Here is an 18716-nt window from a genome sequence, read left to right as displayed (position 1 = left end):
AAAGATTAAGAAAAACCGAAACACACAAATATGAAGTAATGAGTCATGAAATTGTCAGAGACATGCTGTAGGGAAAGACATAACAGTTGAGCTGCAATAATAAACTGGTTACACACTTTACAAATGAGTTGGCAAGGACTCCACTCCCAATATAAAAACGGTCATATGAGAGCATCCAACACAACCACATTCCATCTCCAATCCAACAGACGTTTATTCTATTCAACCTATTTATAAATGGGGTTTTCAACAGGTGCATAAAAACATGATGTAATGTAAAAATTGGAGTTAATAATAACTCCAGACTGAAAGAAAGAAAAGGTGGAGCTAAAAGTAAGATCAACGGGTCAAACTTTATTTTACAGTTGGCTATTCAACAGTTTCACCAGTCTACTTGTTGAAACAGGACTGCAAGCAAAAGCGCTACCTAGTGCTACAGCAATTAATGTTACCTCAAGCCATGTGAGGCGATGTAATCTGATATCAACATGCATGTCCATCTGCTCCAATGATATGCAACAGTGGCAGATACAGTAAAATGTCCCTTCTACTGCATCGGATACAGAATCATTACTAGAAATATAAAACCGAAACAAAACCACTTTATTTCCCTGTTGTGTTCAAATCAAATTCAAACCATTAAAAAACAGAAAACAAATCTTCTCAAGTCTTGTAAAAAACAAACAGTACAGATATTATCTAAAATCAGTCATGATATTCTTACTGAATACAGATAAAACTGTAATATATTTAGCCCACTGGCTATAGTATCTCCTTTTACCTTTGGTACATCCTACAGTTCCCAACAGGAGTATGTCATTGAGAATATGCACATGTTGAGGCCAGTACCAGCACCAAAGTTACACAATTACATTTAAATAACATGACTACGATAATGACAACAGTACTAAAAGTCAATGTAAAAAACACATTATAAACAGGCTAAATTTAAGGATCTGAGTAAGAGAATTCTGTGATTCCATGAGTATTGACTGGTCATCCACTCTGACTCAGAGAACACATGGTACGTCTATCTCAATCTCTTACCCAATCACTGTTCATATACAAACCATGCTCTACTACACCCCTTGGCAGGACCATCTAATTGCCCCTCCTCCTCACTCTTTCCTCTCCAATCAGCTTTCGGTCTCCTGTGGTGAGAGAGTGGAGCAGGGTTTTGGGTCCTGCCCTTTTGTTTTTAAACATGGGCACCAGGTCTGACAGGATGTCCAGGCCAGAACCGGATTCTAGTGGGTTTTCTGAGAAATGACCAAAGAGAGAGAGAGGGAGAGAGAGGGAGGACAGGATTGGGGATGGAGACAGAGGGAGATCAATTTAATCTCACTCTCACAACCAGGACTCTCCAATACAACTTAACTTGTCACTGACAGACACAGTGATTGCTTGGAATTGGACCCTGTCGTTTTCTGAGTAAGGGTGTGTGTCTCTCACCATGAATGCCGATCATGTGCTCCAGAATGAGAACCCTCTCAGCCAGGATCTTCAGAGCCTCTCTCAGCTGCTGCAGCCCCTCCCCCTGGACAGAAACACATCACTACATCAAGTTCAGCTATCAAGTTCAAATTCAGCTTCCATCAGGAACTATATGTTAAGGTCTAATTCATTTATTACAGTACAATTACAGTATACTGTATAACTACTAAATACTGCTACTGTGCTACTATTATGACTGCTTTTTCATAAGAGTGAGGTATTGCAAATGTGTCTCTGTGGACTATTAAATCATATAGAGGGAATGTGTAGGGTCACCTCAGCCTGGGTATCTTCTGGCTCACCCTTTGGCCCTGGTACACCCTAAAAACAGAATCACAAATGGAAAAAACACAGGTGGTTGGCAAAGATAACAATTTGTATATATGTTTAAAAGCAGTCAACTTTTGTATCCTCACTGTGTACTCACTGGCTGGCCATGTTCTCCCCTGAGTCCTGGGGGTCCCTGTGAGGAGACAGACGCTGTATGAGCGATGTAGACTCATCTCATGTATAGACTGTACATAGAGCCTTTCAGTGTGGAATTCCCATCAAATAGAGTCATCTTCATTCAAGATGGTCACTTTAAACCAGCCAAACCTCACCCGTTCACCGGAGTCTCCTTTAGGCCCACGATCCCCAGGCTTGCCTGAGGGACCAACACCAGCCTGGAACACAGAGATAGAATTTATTGCACTATTCTCCCATTGACATCAATGTATGATTTACAAGAATAACAAACACATACAGTGGGTTCCGGAATTATTGGATCCTTTGTTAAACATGAAACACTAATAAAATTGCTCAGAGAAAGAGATTGTGTTTAACAAGTAAGAAAAAACTCTCAAAAAGATAGTGGTCAAAATGATTAGATCCCCTGTTTTCAATACTACAGCCACTGGCGTACCAGAGCTCTGGGGGCCCATGCACCTGTCATCGATGTCAATTTTTATTTATTTAATAAATCATTTTGACAGTAACCCTCCAAAAAGTAATTCATAAACCTTTCTAATTTCCATATGTACTAGGAAGCTAAGAGTTTGTTTCTTGGACTTCAGGAATGTGACTGAAAAGTGATTCGGGCCTTAAAAAATAAAAATATTAACTGATTTAAAGTAAGGGGTTGTCGGTGAACAAATGCCATGGTCAAGGCTACAACGGCACCAGTGCAATTAGTGGAGCTTATTCAGGTGTTCAAAACCGCATATCAAGCTGAGAGACTCATTTTTCATAGGTAGTTATTTAGTTGTTTTAGGTGCAATATTGAGTTGAGTTTTAGTTGCAATATTCCATTATCGCTGGTATATCTGGCGTGCATCATACAAGACTAAGTTTAAATTGTGTGCAGCGCAATGGACATACACTTAGTGTACAAAACATTATGAACACCTGCTTTTTCCATGACATGGTTTGTCCAGGTGAATCCAGGTGAAAGCTATGATCCCTCATTAATGTCACCTGTTAAATCCACTTAAATCACTTTAGATGAAGGGGAGGAGACAGGTTAAAGAAAGATTTTTAAGCCTTGAGGCAATTGAGACATGGATTGTGTATGTGAATGGGCAAAAAAAATGTCTAAGTGCCTTTGAACGGGGTATGATAGTAGGTGCCAGGCGCACTGGTTTAAGTGTGTCAAGAACTGCAACGCTGCTGGGTTTTTCACGCTCAACAGTTTCCCGTGTGTATAAAGAATGGTCTACCACCCAAATGACATCCAGCCAACTTGACACAACCAGCATCCCTGTGGAATGCTTTCGACACCTTGTAGTCCATGCCCTGACGAATTGAGGCTGTTCCTAATGTTTTTTTCTCTCAGTGTATAATGCACAATGTCTCAGGAAAGTCTGGGTTGACTAGCCGTAACATAAATCCGAGACCCTGAAATTAGTATGATATGTTATGTTTGGTTATATAAGATACTAGGTCACTTAAGGCAAAAACAAAAGGAGGGTGGTTGGTCGGAGTGGATGGGTGGGCGTATAATGTGAACATCTAGCAACCCAAAGGTTGCGTGTTACATTACATCTCATTACAGACAACTTTAGCATTTTAGCAACTACTTACTACTTTTTAGCTACTTTGCAATAACTTAGCATGTTATCTAACCCTTCCCCTAACCCTAAGCATAACACTTTAACCTAACTCCTAACCTTAACCATAACCCCTAACCCCGAGCCTAGCCAATGTTAGCCAACTAGCTAACGTTAGCGTTAGCAACCTATCTACTTAACTAACGTTAGCCACAACAAATTAGAACTCGTAACATGTCATACGTTTTACAAATTCGTAACATATTGTACATTTTGTCAATTCCGTAACATATTGTACGAATTGCAATTCACAACATAATGTACAAATTGTAATTCATAACATATATGAATTGTAATTCGTTAACATATTAAATGAATTGTAATTCGTAATATATCTTTTGTAATGGATGATGGACATCCACAAATTAATGCATACCATAAGAAACGTAACATATCTGTCACATCCTGACCCTTGTAAGATGTCATTTTCTATAGTAGAGTAGGTTAGGGCGTGACAGGGGGTGTTTTTGGGTGGTTTTCTATGTTATCTATTTCTATGTGGTTATTCTAGGTTTCTATTTCTATGTTGGGGTTTTTGGGATGATCTCCAATTAGAGGTAGCCGGTCCTCGTTCTCTCTAATTGGAGATCATATTTAAGTAGGGTTTTTTTCCACTTGTGTTTGTGTGTTGTTATCTTCTGAGTAGTGTTTACTTCTCTCTGCGTCACGGTTTGTTGTTTTTGTTATTCAAGTTATTTGTGTATTGCAACGTTTCATGGAATAAATAAATATGTGGAACTACAACCATGCTGTACTTTGGTCCGATCCTTTAGACAACCGTGACAAATGGAGTGTCGTGGCTTTACGTACAGAATAATATGAAATGCTCTGACCCCGTTGGGGTTGGCAATACTTAGTATAGAAAACAGTCTTCTAAGAGCAAGGAGGACTTCAGGAGACCAGGGGAGTCCCTCAAGTTGGATTTAATTTGCCTTGAATATTTCAGCCCATTTGTGTAGGCTATTAGCCAGAAAAAACCTGCTGAGTTGAACAATAAATAGTGGCTGAATTTATCCTAAATTCTGACTACTTTTTCCCTCATTGTTAGGCTATTTGATGTGTAGTTTTTATTACAAAGTTGATAAATAGCAGCTAAATACGGCAGGCTATACAATGCATTCGGAAAGTATTCAGACCCCTTGACTTTTTCCACATCCTTATTCTAAAATGGATACATTTTTAAAAAAAAACATCAATCTATACACAATACCCCATATTGACAAAGCAAAAACATGTTTTTAGATTTTTTTGCAAATGTATTGAAAAAAAACAAACATAAATATCACATTTATATAAGTATTCAGACACTTTACTCAGTACTTTGTTGAAGCGCCTTTGGCAGGGATTACAGCCTCGAGTCTTCTTGGGTATGACGCTACAGGTTTGGCACACATGTATTTGGGAAGTTTCTCCCATTCTTCTCTGCAGATCCTCTCAAGCTCTGTCAAGTTGGATGGGGAGCGTCGCTGCACAGCTATTTTCAGGTCTCTCCAGAGATGTTTGATCGAGTTTAAGCTCTGGCTGGGCCACTCAAGCACATTCAGAGCAGAGACTTGTCCCGAAGCCACTCCTGCACTGTCTTTGCTGTGTGTTTAGGGTTGTTGCCCTGTTGGAAGGTGAACCTTCGCCCCAGTCTGAGGTCCTGAGCGCTCTGGAGCAGGTTTTCATCAAGGATCTCTCTGTACTTTGCTCTGTTCATCTTTCCCTCGATCCTGATTAGTCTCACAGTCCCTGTCGCTGAAAAACATCCCCATAGCATGATGCTGCCCCCACTATGCGTCACCATAGGAATGGTGCCAGGTTTCCTCCAGACGTGACGCTTGGCATTCAGGCCAAGGCCAATGGTTTCATCCTTTAGGTGTCTTTTGTCAAACTCCAATCGCGCTGTCATGTTCCTTTTACTGAGGAGTGGCTTCCGTCTGGCCACTCTACCATAAAGGCCTGATTGGTGGACTGCTGCAGAGATGGTTGTCCTTCTGGAAGGTTCTCCCATCTCCAGAGGAACTCTGGAGCTCTGTCAGATTGACCATCGGGTTCTTGGTCACCTCCCTGACCAAGGCCCTTCTCTCCCGATTGCTCAGTTTGCCTGGGCGACCAGCTCTAGGAAGAGTCTTGGTGGTTCCAAACTTCTTCCATTTCAGAGTGATGGAGGGAACTGTGTTCTTGGGGACTTCAATGCTGCAGAATTATTTTGGTACCCTACCCCAGATCTATGCCTCAACACAATCCTGTCTCTGAGCTCTACAGACAATTCCTTCGACTTCATGGCTTGGTTTTTGCTCTTGAAGTATTGAAGGAGAGCTGCACACTCTAGGAGCTCAAACGCAATAATTGAATAACCTAATATCCAACATTTCGACAGACAAGCTGTCTTCATCAGGGTATAATGACAAACACTGCGGAGTGACTAGTTTATATAGTGTCAAAGGACACACAGGTGTCTGTAATCATGGCTGGGTGTGGCCTGATATCATTGGTTAATTCTCATATATTAAAATAGCATACAAAAAACATAAATGGATAGCATACGATCATAGATACAATTTGGCTACATAAGCCTACAAATATTTACAATAGCAAAATCACAAGAATGGCTTCAGATCAAAGTCTAACATGCACTGTCAACTGTGGAACCTTACATAGACATTTACCGTGGCACGTCCTGACCAGTAAAGGGGTTATTTGTTATTATTGTTTGGTCAGGACGTGGCAGGGGGTGTTTGTTTTATGTGGTTCGGGGTTTGTTGGTATATGTGTTTTGTAGAGGGGTGTTTGTTTAGATTAGTCCGGGGTTTTTGGTTAGGTTCTATGTTGTGTATTTCTATGTTAGATCTGGGGTGTTTAGTTCTATGTTTAGTTTATTGGGATTGGGCCTTCAATTGGAGGCAGCTGTTCCTCGTTGCCTCTGATTGAAGGTCCTATGTATAGGGGTGTGTTTGTTGTGGGAATTGTGGGAGGTTGTTTTTGCATTGTTATGTTTAGCCTGCAAGACTGTCTAGCTGTTGTTCATTTTTTCGTTTTGTTGTTTTTGTGTAATGTTCGTCATAAAATAAATATGAGCATTCACGTACCCGCTGCATTTTGGTCCACTTCCTACGACGGCCGTTACATACCGCAAGTGGACTCCAATCAAGTTGTAGAAACATTTCAGAAATGATCAATGGAAACAGGATACACCTGAGCTCAATTTCGAGTCTCATAGCAAAGTGTCTGAATACTTATGTAAATAAGATATTTCTGTTTTTTAGTTTTAATACATTTGCAAACATTTCCAAAAACCTGTTTTTGCTTTGTATTATGGGGTATTGTGTGTAGATTGATGAGGATTTTTTTTATTTAATCAATTGTAGAATAAAGCTGTAATGTGGTGTCACACCGTGATCTGAGAGAGACGGTTTATTTCTCTATGTTGTTAGGTCAGGGTGTGGGGTGGGCATTCTATGTTTTTTATTTCTATGTTTTGACCAGGTATGGTTTCCATTCAGAGGCAGCTGCCTATCGTTGTCTCTGATTGGGAACCATACTTAGGCAGCCCTTTTCCCTTCTTGAGTTGTGGGATCTTATTTTTGTACTGCTCGTTATAGCCTGCAAGACGTGACGGTTGTTTGTCATTGTTTATTCTTTTGTTTAATTGTTCTGATTTAAAATAAATTCAAGATGAACACTTACCACGCTGCACCTTGGTCTACTCAGCCCAGAGTCTTCAGCGGCGGTCTGCAGCCCAGAGTCTTCAGCGGCGGCCTGCAGCCCAGAGTCTTCAGCGGCGGTCTGCAGCCCAGAGTCTTCAGCGGCGGCCTGCAGCCCAGAGTCTTCAGCGGCGGCCTGCAGCCCAGAGTCTTCAGCGGCGGCCTGCAGCCCAGAGACTTCAGGGTCGGCCTGCAGCCCAGAGTCTTCAGCGGCGGTCGGCAGTTCAGAGCCTCTGGCGATAATCCACGGTCTGGTTCCTCCGGCGACACAGAAGCGGGGGGATCAGTGGGCGGTGTGGGGGCTACGTCCCGAACCAGAGCCACCGCCAAGTATAGATGCCCACCCAGACCCTCCCCTATAGGTTCAGGTTTGCGGTCGGGAGTCCGCACCTTTGGGGGGGTACTGTCACGCCCTGACCTGAGAGAGACGGTTTATTTCTCTATGTTGTTAGGTCAGGGTGTGGGGTGGGAATTCTATGTTTTTTATTTCTATGTTTTGGCCAGGTATGGTTTCCATTCAGAGGCAGCTGCCTATCGTTGTCTCTGATTGGGAACCATACTTAGGCAGCCCTTTTCCCTCCTTGAGTTGTGGGATCTTATTTTTGTACTGCTCGTTATAGCCTGCAAGATGTGACGGTTGTTTGTCATTGTTTATTCTTTTGTTTAATTGTTCTGATTGAAAATAAATTCAAGATGAACACTTACCACGCTGCACCTTGGTCTACTCCTTTGGACGATCGTTACATGTGGCATAATTTGGAAAAAGTCAAGGAGTCTGAATACTTTCCAAATGCATTGTATAGTTAGATAAGGTAGACTATACTGAATATTGAAAGAATCCCCAGAAAGCTATTGTTTTGAGGATGGACTGATTGTATTATTTGGCATTAATAGATAGAAAGTTATTGTGCGTAAAACCTATCTAAGGTGGGATAGAGCGCGAGGACGGCTCATGTCATGCAGGGGAGGGTGCTGGAGTATTGAAAACAGGGGATCCAATACAATTATTTTATTACTTGTTAAACAAAATCTCTTTCTCTGAGCAATTGTATTAATATAAAATAATATAATTGTTAAAAAAAAAAATTGCATACAATATAGCTCAGTATTTTTTATTTTGGACAGTCTTTTTTGCTATTCTTTATCAAGGGATCTTATAATTTAGGACACCACAGTCTCAAATTAGGATTCTGCTGCAGGATGTACATGAAAGTTCAATGTTATACATACGTTTCTCCCTGGGGTACCTGGGTTTCCAGCAGGCCCTGTGTGTCCCGGACGGCCTCAGGAGTTGGAAAATGGAGATTATAGTTTTCCAAAATATTCTGACAATATCCACTTAAAGGTCCCACTTGGTGATTAGCTGATATGGGGAAGTAGTATTCTATTTTCCCCTAACTAACATTATGACACTATTATCATTATGACTTCATGGTCAAGGCAGCGGGGGTGTCAGTATTTATACCTGGGGGCCCAGGGGATCCGGTGGGGCCTGGGGGACCGGTCACAGCTCTTTGGTTGTTCTGTGAATGGAGCGCAGCTTCTTCATCTGTACCCAAAACAAAAACAGCCATGGGTTAGGTGCAACAGGTGCTCACAGTGTTCTAATTACATACTACATGTATGTACTACATGTACGTACTGCATGTATGTTCTTCAAGTTTGAGTTAAGAGTACTTCCATTATTTACATACTGTAGCTCTGGTGGTATTTTGGGTTGTGAATTATTGTCAAACATTGGAGATGATAGGTTGTTTTGGTTGGTTGTCACTGTGGGTGTGTTGTGAGATAGTGCCACACCCATCATGGTCAATGGTTGAGGTAGGGAGCAGAAACTCTGGTACTAGTTCAGCATCCCACTGCAGAGAGGGATCAACAGGAGGAAAACTCCAATATTCTTGGGAGCAATGCCACTGGAACTAATTTCTGGTGCACTATAAACTTGTCTACTTCCTCTAGTGACCCCCCCCCCCGACACACACATCACTCAACTAAAACAGGCCTCTCTCTCTCTACTCTTCCTCCTAACGTCAAAATACCTGCAGCATTGAGGTTTGACTTGAGAACCTCGTCTTGCCGTTTATTGAGCAGTTTCTGGCTCCGTGGCGGCCCAGGGTTTCCAGATTCAGGCTGCTGTGCTGACAGGTTACAAATTGGGTCTGATTTACAGCAGGCAGACTGCAGCCAGAGCCCAGGTTTAAACAAAGCCAGCCCACCACAATAATAATATACAGCTTTCCATGATATCCGAGTGGGAGCATTTTGCCCTCTGCTGGTTAAAACTGGGAAATGCCTCAGATGGAGGTCAATGGAACATGTCTGTAGACTTCTACAACTTACAATTTTACAGTCCATAGATTTTAGCCAAGGTCCTCTATTAAATGTTACAGCATGAATTAATAAGGCCTACATATTCTATATGTTTCGTTTCATATCAGGTCATTGTCTCTAACACGCATACATTACTACCACTGACTGCCCTCCTCCCCTAGTGTGCATATTTCTTACCGGTTGGAACCATTATTCACTATTAGACTTCACATGTCTCACAGATAATAGTACTACAGGAAGAAGGTGATAAGGCCACTCCAGCATTACAGGAACATTCTAGTCATCCATACAGCAGTCAACTGAAATCTGTCTGAACCATCATTATCAACTTTATGGTTTATGGGAACTCACTATTGACTGATAAGATATGTATTTTTGCAATGGAGACATTATCAGGCATTTGGATCCAATAAAACCTACATGATAAAACCTAGATTACTTTTTCCATGGTCTTGTGAGGGCTCAGTATATATTATAGCTCTTGGCAGAACGGTTGCCTGTTGTCCATTGAGGGTTCTTCGTGTAGGAATAGAGCATTTTAACAGGCAGGGAGAGGGATGTTCCACTGATGGACTTCCCAGATATGGGCCAATGGGACACCTGGTGAGACTACACTTTGCATGTCAATTGGCTTTAGCGGTGTCATGACATATTTTTCTTTCTTCCATAAAATGTTCCCCAGGTGTAAGAGGCTTGTGAAAATAGGTGGGAGAGTAATGTCTCCCAATATTATAAATTGATCGCTATCAGTAATTTACTATTGAAACAAGGTCTCCAGATATACAATATGTGTGGCAGATGGCCCTGATGTTACGCGAGGTGGACTCAGACGAGGAGACAGGGATAAGGTAACCAAGGTATTTATTGAAAAATGGGGGGGAGATGGGGTGCAGGCCAGGGGGAGCTCGGGCGGGTAGCAGGAACTGAGGCTGCGGCAAGGGGAGTAGGGGCAGGGTAAGGAGGTCCGGAGAGGAATCCAAGGAAGCAGTAGAGTGAGGGTCCAGGGCAGGGAAGCAGGACAAATGAGATGAGGGACTGGCAACAGGGACCAGAGCCAGAGCGGACGGCACTGTAGCAGAGAGAAAAGCAGCGTCAGGCTAGGGAAAACAGGAACAAACGGCTTGAAATGTAGATTGACTGAGCAGAGGCTACGATCTGGCAGCGTGGAAGTGGCAAGGCTGAGTATTTGTAGAGGTCTTGATTATGGAACAGGTTGCAGCTGGTGGGGATCTGCTCTGACTCCAGCATACCGGTCTCCACTTACACAATCAGATACACCCACACAGAGAGAGAGAGAGGGAGAGAGCACTGGTGGAGTGGCGGCAGGTTAGGGAGACACAGGATGAGGAGTAGACAGCACCCCCCCTACGCCCGACCAGGCTTATCTGGGTGTAAGGTATGGAAATCCGTAAGAGTGAGGGGTCCAGAATGTGACGGCGGGGCACCCAGCAGCGCTCCTCAGGCCCGTATCCCACAGTCCACCAGGTACTGCCAGCCACAACCCCGACGGCAAATGTACAGAAGCTGCCGGATGGTATAGGCAGGATGGTAATTGATGAGCCGAGGGGGTGGAGGAGCTGCTGCAGGAGGAGACAGGTTTAAATCAGGGATACATGGAAGGTAGGATGGATCCTGAGAGTTTCAGGCGCACCGCAGAGGGGTTAATAACACGGTCAATCTCAAAGGGACCAATGAATCGGGGGGAAAGTTTATTCGATGCCACTTTCAATGGCAGGTCCCAAGAAGAGAGCCATACCTTTTGGCCTGGGGTATAGACTGGAGCTGAGGCACGGCGACGGTTGGCTTGGGACTGGGTCCTGGCGGAGAAACAGAGAAGAGCAGCCCGGGCCTTCCTCCAGGTATGATGACAACGACACATCTGGTCATGGACAGAGGGAACCGCAACCTCTTGGGCGGGGAACAAGGGAGGTTGGTAACCCAGAGCACACTCGAAAGGTGACATACCTGATGAGGTGTTGGTGAGGGTGTTGTGGGCATATTCAACCCAGGGTAGCTGGGCACTCCAGGAGGAAGTGTTAGCAGAAGTCACGCAGCATAGCACTGTCTCCATCTCCTGGTTGGCCCATTCGGTCTGGCCATTGGTCTGGCTGTTGGTTTTGGGGTGATATCCAGAAGACTGACATTGATACCAAGAGCTGAACAGAAGGATCTCCATACCTGGGACGTAAACTGGGGTCCCCTGTCCGAAACGATGTCAGTGGGAATGCCATGCAGACAAAATACATGGGATACCAGCAGGTCCACAGTTTCCTTGAAGGACAGGAGCTCGGAGAGGGGAATAAAGTGAGCCGCTTTGGAAAATCTGTCAATAATGGTGAGGATGAGTGAGTTACCGTTAGATGGGGGAAGGCCAGTGACGAAGTCCAGAGCTATGTGTGACCAGGGGCGACTGGGTATGGGAAGGGGGTGAAGCAGACCGGAAGTTGGTCTAGTGGAGGTTTTGTTCCGGGTATAGACAAACTCCCGGGCATCTCTCTCCATGGTGGGCCACCAAAAGCGCTGACGCAGGAAGGCAAGGGTCCGGTTCATACCAGGGTGACAGGTGAGACGGGTAGAATGGGTCCACTGAAGATCAGAGTGAACGGAGCATTTCTAGGACCGTTACCCGTGTCAGGCTGGTTTTGCTGAGCCTGGTGGATATGGGACTCGATCTCTCAGGAGACGGAGGCAACAATGCAGGTGGATGGCACAATGGAATCTGGCTCGGAACCAGTGTTGTCGGCGGTGAACTGATGGGAGAGGGCGTCAGGCTTGGTATTCCTAGAACTGGGGAGATAAGTGAGTGTGAAATTGAATCTACCGAAGAACAAGGCTCACCTGGCTTGCCGGGAGTTCAGACGTTTGGCAGTCTGGATGTAGGACAGGTTTTTGTGGTCTGTCCACACGATGAAGGGGAGTACAGAGCCCTCCAGCCAGTAACGCCATAACTAAAGAGCCAGCTTAACTGCCAGGAATTCACGGTTACCGATGTCAAAATGATTCTCTGCAGGTGAGAGCTTATGGGAAAAGAATGCACATGGGTGGAGCTTCTGATCAGAGTGGGAACATTGAGACAGAACAGCACCTACCCCGGTGTTGGAGGCGTCCACCTCCACGATGAACTGGAGTTCTGGGTCTGTCTGAGTGAGGACTGGAGCGGAAGTGAAGCGGTGTTAGAATTCCAGGAACGCTGCCTCTGCCTCAGGGGTCCAGTGGAACGGAGCGGAGGTGGAGATGAGAGGTGCTGCCAGACGGCTGTAGTTGCGGATGAAATGTCTGTAAAAATTGCCAAACCCCAGGAAATGCTGTAGCTGCTTCAGGTTTGAGGGCGCAGGCCACTCTGTGACTGCCATGAGTTTGGCAGGGTCCATACGTAATTCCCCCTACGCAATAATATAACCCAGGAAAGACAGAGGAAGCATGAAACTCACATTTCTCAGCTTTGACAAAAAGCTTATTCTCCCACAGCCATTGGAGAACGTGTTGCTGGTGAGCCTCTGGGTCCTTAGAAAAAAATCTGAATGTCATCCAAATTTACAAAATGAAGCGTCCAATCACATCCCTCAGCACGTCATTGACTAGGTTCTGGAAAACAGCAGGGGCGTTAGTAAGACCAAAAGGCATGACCAAATACTCAAAGTGGCCAACTGGTGTGTTAAACGCAGATTTCCACTCGTCCCCCTCTCTGATGCGGACAAGTTGGTAGGCATTCCAGAGGTTGAGTTTGGTGAACCCCGTGGCACCATGGAGGGGGGCAAAAGCAGAGCTGATGAGTGGCAAAGGATACTTGTTCTTAACTGTGATATTATTCAGCCCACGGAAGTCTATGCACAGCTTCAGTAACCCATCCTTTTTATTTACAAAGAAAAAAACAGCACCTACCGGAGCGGATGAAGGCCTTATAAGTCCTGCAGCCAGGGAACCAGTCCATAGCCTCGTGCTCGGGGTGAGAGAGGTTATAAAACCGGCTACTGGGGAGAGGAGCTCCAGGCAGGAGGTCAATGGAGCAGTTGTATGGCCAATGAGGAGGCAGCGACATGGTGTGGTGCTTGTTGAACACAGGAGCTAGATCGTTATACTCAGGTGGAACTGTTGACTGGTCCGGAGGTTCTGGAATGGATTGGGGCACAGACAAGGCAGGGGCAAGGGCAGAATGTAAACAATTAGAGTGACAAAATGAACTCCAAGTGGTTACCATTCCGGCGGTCCAGTCGATCTGAGGGTTGTGCAGCTTAAACCATAGATGGCGAAGAATCAGGGGAGATTGAGGGAAGTCGATTAGATTATGTGCAAACTGATCCTTTCCTGGTGGTTTCCAGAGAGATGCAGGATGACAGGGACAGTTCTCTCCCAGACAGTGGCAAGTAGCTGTCCGTTGGTATCGAGAGGTGAATCGAGTGGAACAGTGTCCAGGCCCAACTGGGTAACGACACCACGGTCCAGGAAACTCTCGTCGGCACCGGAATAAATGAGAGCAGGCTGAGGAAAGGCCTGGCTCTGCCACACGAGGGTGCCATTAAGCAGGGGTCTGGGGGGAGATGGGCATGGTGATTTGGCTCAACAGTATATCCCCCACTACTCCCGAGCCACCTCTTTTGCTGGACGCAGGGAACAAGTGGAGACAAAGTGACCAACCTGGCCACAGTATAGGCAGCTCCTAGTGCTGATTCGCAGCTGCCTCTCCTCTGGAGAGAGACGGGCCCGGCCGAGCTGCATGGGTTCAAGTTCTGGAAGAGACTTGGGAAGGGAGGCAGTCGGGGAAGTAGAACAAGGCAAGGAAGCAGATGTTGTTATGGGGCATGCAACCTTCGACGGTTGTCGATGCGGATGGCGAGAGAGATGAGTTCATCGAGTCCATCAGGCTCATCCCTGGACATCAACTCGTCCTTGATGGTCTCTGTGAGAGCGTTCTGGAATTCTCCCTGAAGGGCATCCTCATTCCAGCCGCTCTCAGCGGCTAGGCTGCGAAACTCGATCGCCATTTCAACGACACTATGGGAGCCTTGATGGAGGGACAGGAGTCATTTAGCGGCATCCTTACCGCTGACAGGGTGGTTGAAGGCTCTTCATCTCCTCCGTGAATCTGAAGTAGGAGGAGCAGATGGGAGACTGTCTCTCACACACCGCTGTGGCCCAGGAAAGCGCTGCTCCACGGAGGCAGCCAATCAGGAAGGAAATCTTGGCCCGTTCGCTAGCATAAGAGTAAGGCTGTTGCTCAAATACTAGTGAACATTCTACCAAAAAAGCTTTGCAAGCTCTGAGGTTGCCATTGTAATGCTCGGAAGCTGGAACAAACGGTTCACGGGGTGGAGGAGAAGGACTAGGGGCTGGTTGCGAGCTCTGGGTGATGGTTCGGTCCTGAAGGTCAGAAAGGCTCCGTGAAAACTCATTGACATGCTCCAGAAGGGTTCTCAGGGCTTGGTCATGTTGCTCGAGCAGGGCGCCTTGGCTGACGAGGGTTTGATGGAGACGATCTAAGTCTGCTGGGTTCATATCTTTTGGCCAGAATGTACTGTTACGCGGGGTGGAGCAGGTGAACCCAAGTGTAGACTCAGACGAGGAGACAGGGATAAGGTAACCAAGGTATTTATTGAAAAGCTGGGGGGAGATGGGTGCAGGCCAGGGGGAGCTCTGGCGGGTAACAGGGAACCAGGAACTGAGGCTGGGGCAAGGGGAGTAGGGGCAGGGTAAGCAGGTCCAAAGCGGAATCCAAGGAAGCAGTAGAGCGAGGGTCCAGGGCAGGGAAGCAGGACTGACAAGACGAGGGTCCGGCAACAGGGACCAGAGTCAGAGAGGACGGAACTGTAGCAGAGAAAAAAGCAGCATCAGGCTAGGGAAAACAGGCACCACAGGAATAACAAGATCTATGCAGGAACAAATGGCTTGAAATGTAGACTGACTGAGCAGAGGCTACGATCTGGCAGTGTGGAAGTGGCAGGGCTGAGTATTTGTAGAGGTCTTGATTATGGAACAGGTTGCAGCTGGTGTGGATCTGCTCTGACTCCAGCATACCTGTCTCCACTCACACAATCAGATACACCCACACAGAGAGAGAGGGAGGGAGAGAGCACTGGGGGAGTGGCGGCAGGTTAGAGAGACACAGGAGGAGAACTAGAGGGCGTGGCAGGGGCAGATGTAACACCTGAAATAATGGATATTCCAAAATGTCCTCGATGTCAAACTGTCAATGACAAGAAAGAGGTCAGAGACTCCTGAAACACTTTCAGAATGAAACATCAATCATATTAATGAATGTGGTATCCCTATAGGGCCTATGGCTTACATTTCTTGACTTAAATTCATTGGTGTAGCAGGGATACTCACACTGACCCAGCTCCCTCAGACCAAACACGTCTCCACTGTGAGAGAAGGACGAGGCTGGCCCCAGAGGCCCCGCTGGCCCCGGTACACCTCTCTCCCCTTGGGCTCCTCGCTGGCCCTGGGGCCCTGTGGGAAACAGAGCCCAGTCAGCCTCAACACAACACTGTCCTTACACATACCATACACATCTAATGTGTGAACATGCACATGTGCAAGTGTCAAACTGCTTTGTCCCTTTATATTTGATTGAACCTTTATTTGACTAGGCAAGTCATTTAAGAACAAATTCTTACTTACAATGACGGCCTACCCCGGCCAAACCCGGACAACGCTGGGCCAATTGTGCGCCGCCCTATGGGACTCCCAATCACGACTGGATGTGATTCAGCCTGGATGCGAACCAGGGACTGTAGTGACGCCTCTTGCACTGAGATGCAGTGCCTTAGACAGCTGCGCCACTCGGGAGCCCCAAGTGATAGTGTATGGGTGAGATACAGAGGTGGGGGGAAGACTTATACCTCTGGGTCCCATGGGTCCAGGTTTCCCTGCTAGGCCTGTCACTCCAGTGCATCCAGGGGGTCCCGCCACACCTGGGGGTCCAGCTGGCCCTGGGAGGCCTCTGGCTCCTTGGAAAACAAACGATTTAACAACTCAGTCAGAATTCCACCCGATTCAGACACTTCTTTAAACATTTGGTGCACTTTTCTGAAAATCCATAACACAACAGAGTCAAATAGTTGCCATATTAAACTATGGAGGAAGAAAAGTGAATTGTTAACCATCAGAGGTTCAGTGAGGTCCTGCTGTAAAGCGCCTCACCCGGTAGTCCGATTGCGGGGGGAGTGATGGGGGTGGGTTTGGGTGCTCCCAGTCCCACCTCGTTATCTGATGACCTATCTGGGGAGTATCTGAATAGGAGAGGTGGTGGTCCCACCTCCTCCAGCAACACAATCTGACACAAAATGAAGGAAGATTAGTGTTCAGTCCTGCTGAGATAGGAGCTAGATTTGTGAGAATATCAGGTCTCATTACATTCATGTACTGTTTGTAATACTGTTTTAATGACAGGTTTGGTTGCTGCAAGATTACCTTGGATTCAAGCATACTCAGTCTATCATTTATATCAGCATAGCCAGTGCAGTTCATACACTCTGAGGAGAGAGAAAGAAAGAAAGAGATATAGGTAAGTAAGTAATACAGTGTAGCATGTTGCTTCAAGTTAGAGATACCAGATTAACTCTCAAGTTGGCAGAAACAGGTAAGACTCGCATCTTTGTCCTTTCAATCCATCCATACCAATTCATGGTGCATCAAAGTGCAATAATGCAATTCCAATAGTAGGGAACATCAGAAAAGACAGGCTTGGTTTCGCATAAGAAGACACACATTTCCTAAGCCAGACTACCACAAAAGAGAAAACAAACACGCACTGTGTTGGCCCAGACTGTATTGTTTGTAGAGAGAGAGGGTTCATGTAGTGGCTGGGACATTATGAAGTGAGCCAGTCAAAGCAGAAGCACATTGCCAAGGTGACACAGGATAAATAGACAGCAACCTCCCGTTGCTCAGATGACATATGGGCTGGAAAGAGGGTGAGAGAGTAGGGTGAGAGAGGTGAGAGATGGAGAAAAAGACAGAGAGAAAGACAGAAAGAAAGATAGATAGATAGAGGAAGAGTGAAAGAGAGAGACGTGAAGCTTTCCTGGCAACCTCCCTGACCATTTATCTTCTCTCTTTGCCAGAGAAAAAACCCTTCCCTTCTCCTTTGCCAAATCTACCAACTCCTGGCCAAAGTGTCCTTCTCTGTCAGGCTGACACTTGGCATCTGCCATGTGTTCAGACTGCACCGCCACTCTGCCCTGCTCCAGTGTCCGACAGAGTCACCCGCCACGGATGAAAGCATCTGCTAAAGTCGCTTTGGATAAAAGCTAAATGGAATATATAATGCTCAAAAAAATAAAGTGAACACTTAAACAACACAATGTAACTCCAAGTCAAACACACTTCTGTGAAATCAAACTGTCCACTTAGGAAGCAACACTGATTGACAATACATATCACATGCTGTTGTGCAAATGGAATAGACAACACGTGGAAATTATAGGCAATTAGCAAGACACCCCCAATAAAGGAGTGGTTCTGCAGGTGGTAACCACAGACCACTTCTCAGTTCCTATGCTTCCTGGCTGATGTTTTGGTCACTTTTGAATGCTGGCGGTGCTTTCACTCTAGTGGTAGCATGAGACGGAGTCTACAACCCACACAAGTGGCTCAGGTAGTGCAGCTCATCTAGGATGGCACATCAATGCGAGCTGTGGCAAGAAGGTTTGCTGTGTCTGTCAGCGTAGTGTCCAGAGCATGGAGGCGCTACCAGGAGACAGGCCAGTACATCAGGAGACGTGGATGAGGCCGTAGGAGGGCAACAACCCAGCAGCAGGACCGCTACCTCCGCCTGTGTGCAAGGAGGAGCAGGAGGAGCACTGCCAGAGCCCTGCAAAATGACCTCCAGCAGGCTACAAATGTGCATGTGTCTGCTCAAACGGTCAGAAACAGACTCCATGAGGGTGGTATGAGGGCCCGACGTCCACAGGTGGGGGTTATGCTTACAGCCCAACACCGTGCAGGACGTTTGGCATTTGCCAGAGAACACCAAGATTGGCAAATTCGCCACTGGCGCCCTGTGCTCTTCACAGATGAAAGCAGGTTCACACTGAGCACATGTGACAGACGTGACAGTCTGGAGACGCCGTGGAGAACGTTCTGCTGCCTGCAACATCCTCCAGCATGACCGGTTTGG

General features: G+C 46.1%; 1 protein-coding gene across 2 annotated transcripts in view; it reads right to left on the bottom strand.

Annotated features, from left to right (window-relative positions):
* Nucleotides 1-196: 196 nt before the first annotated feature.
* Nucleotides 197-18716, bottom strand: part of LOC106603471 (collagen alpha-1(XXVI) chain) — an 80181-nt gene continuing 61661 nt past the window's right edge. For both annotated transcript variants that reach the window (XM_014197202.2, XM_014197201.2), the window contains 11 exons: nucleotides 17009-17070; nucleotides 16739-16871; nucleotides 16438-16545; nucleotides 15923-16045; nucleotides 8733-8816; nucleotides 8498-8550; nucleotides 2097-2159; nucleotides 1922-1957; nucleotides 1771-1815; nucleotides 1453-1537; nucleotides 197-1259 (listed from right to left, as the gene is read on the bottom strand). In XM_014197202.2, coding sequence (XP_014052677.1) covers nucleotides 1102-1259; nucleotides 1453-1537; nucleotides 1771-1815; nucleotides 1922-1957; nucleotides 2097-2159; nucleotides 8498-8550; nucleotides 8733-8816; nucleotides 15923-16045; nucleotides 16438-16545; nucleotides 16739-16871; nucleotides 17009-17070 — 950 coding nt within the window. In that variant the 3' untranslated portion in view covers nucleotides 197-1101. The remainder of the gene's footprint in view (nucleotides 1260-1452; nucleotides 1538-1770; nucleotides 1816-1921; nucleotides 1958-2096; nucleotides 2160-8497; nucleotides 8551-8732; nucleotides 8817-15922; nucleotides 16046-16437; nucleotides 16546-16738; nucleotides 16872-17008; nucleotides 17071-18716) is intronic.

The sequence above is a fragment of the Salmo salar genome, chromosome ssa04 (genome assembly GCF_905237065.1).
Source record: "Salmo salar chromosome ssa04, Ssal_v3.1, whole genome shotgun sequence".
Taxonomy (NCBI): domain Eukaryota; kingdom Metazoa; phylum Chordata; class Actinopteri; order Salmoniformes; family Salmonidae; genus Salmo; species Salmo salar.
The sequence above is the reverse complement of the archived record's forward strand: the minus strand, read 5'-3'. Positions and strand labels throughout refer to the sequence as shown.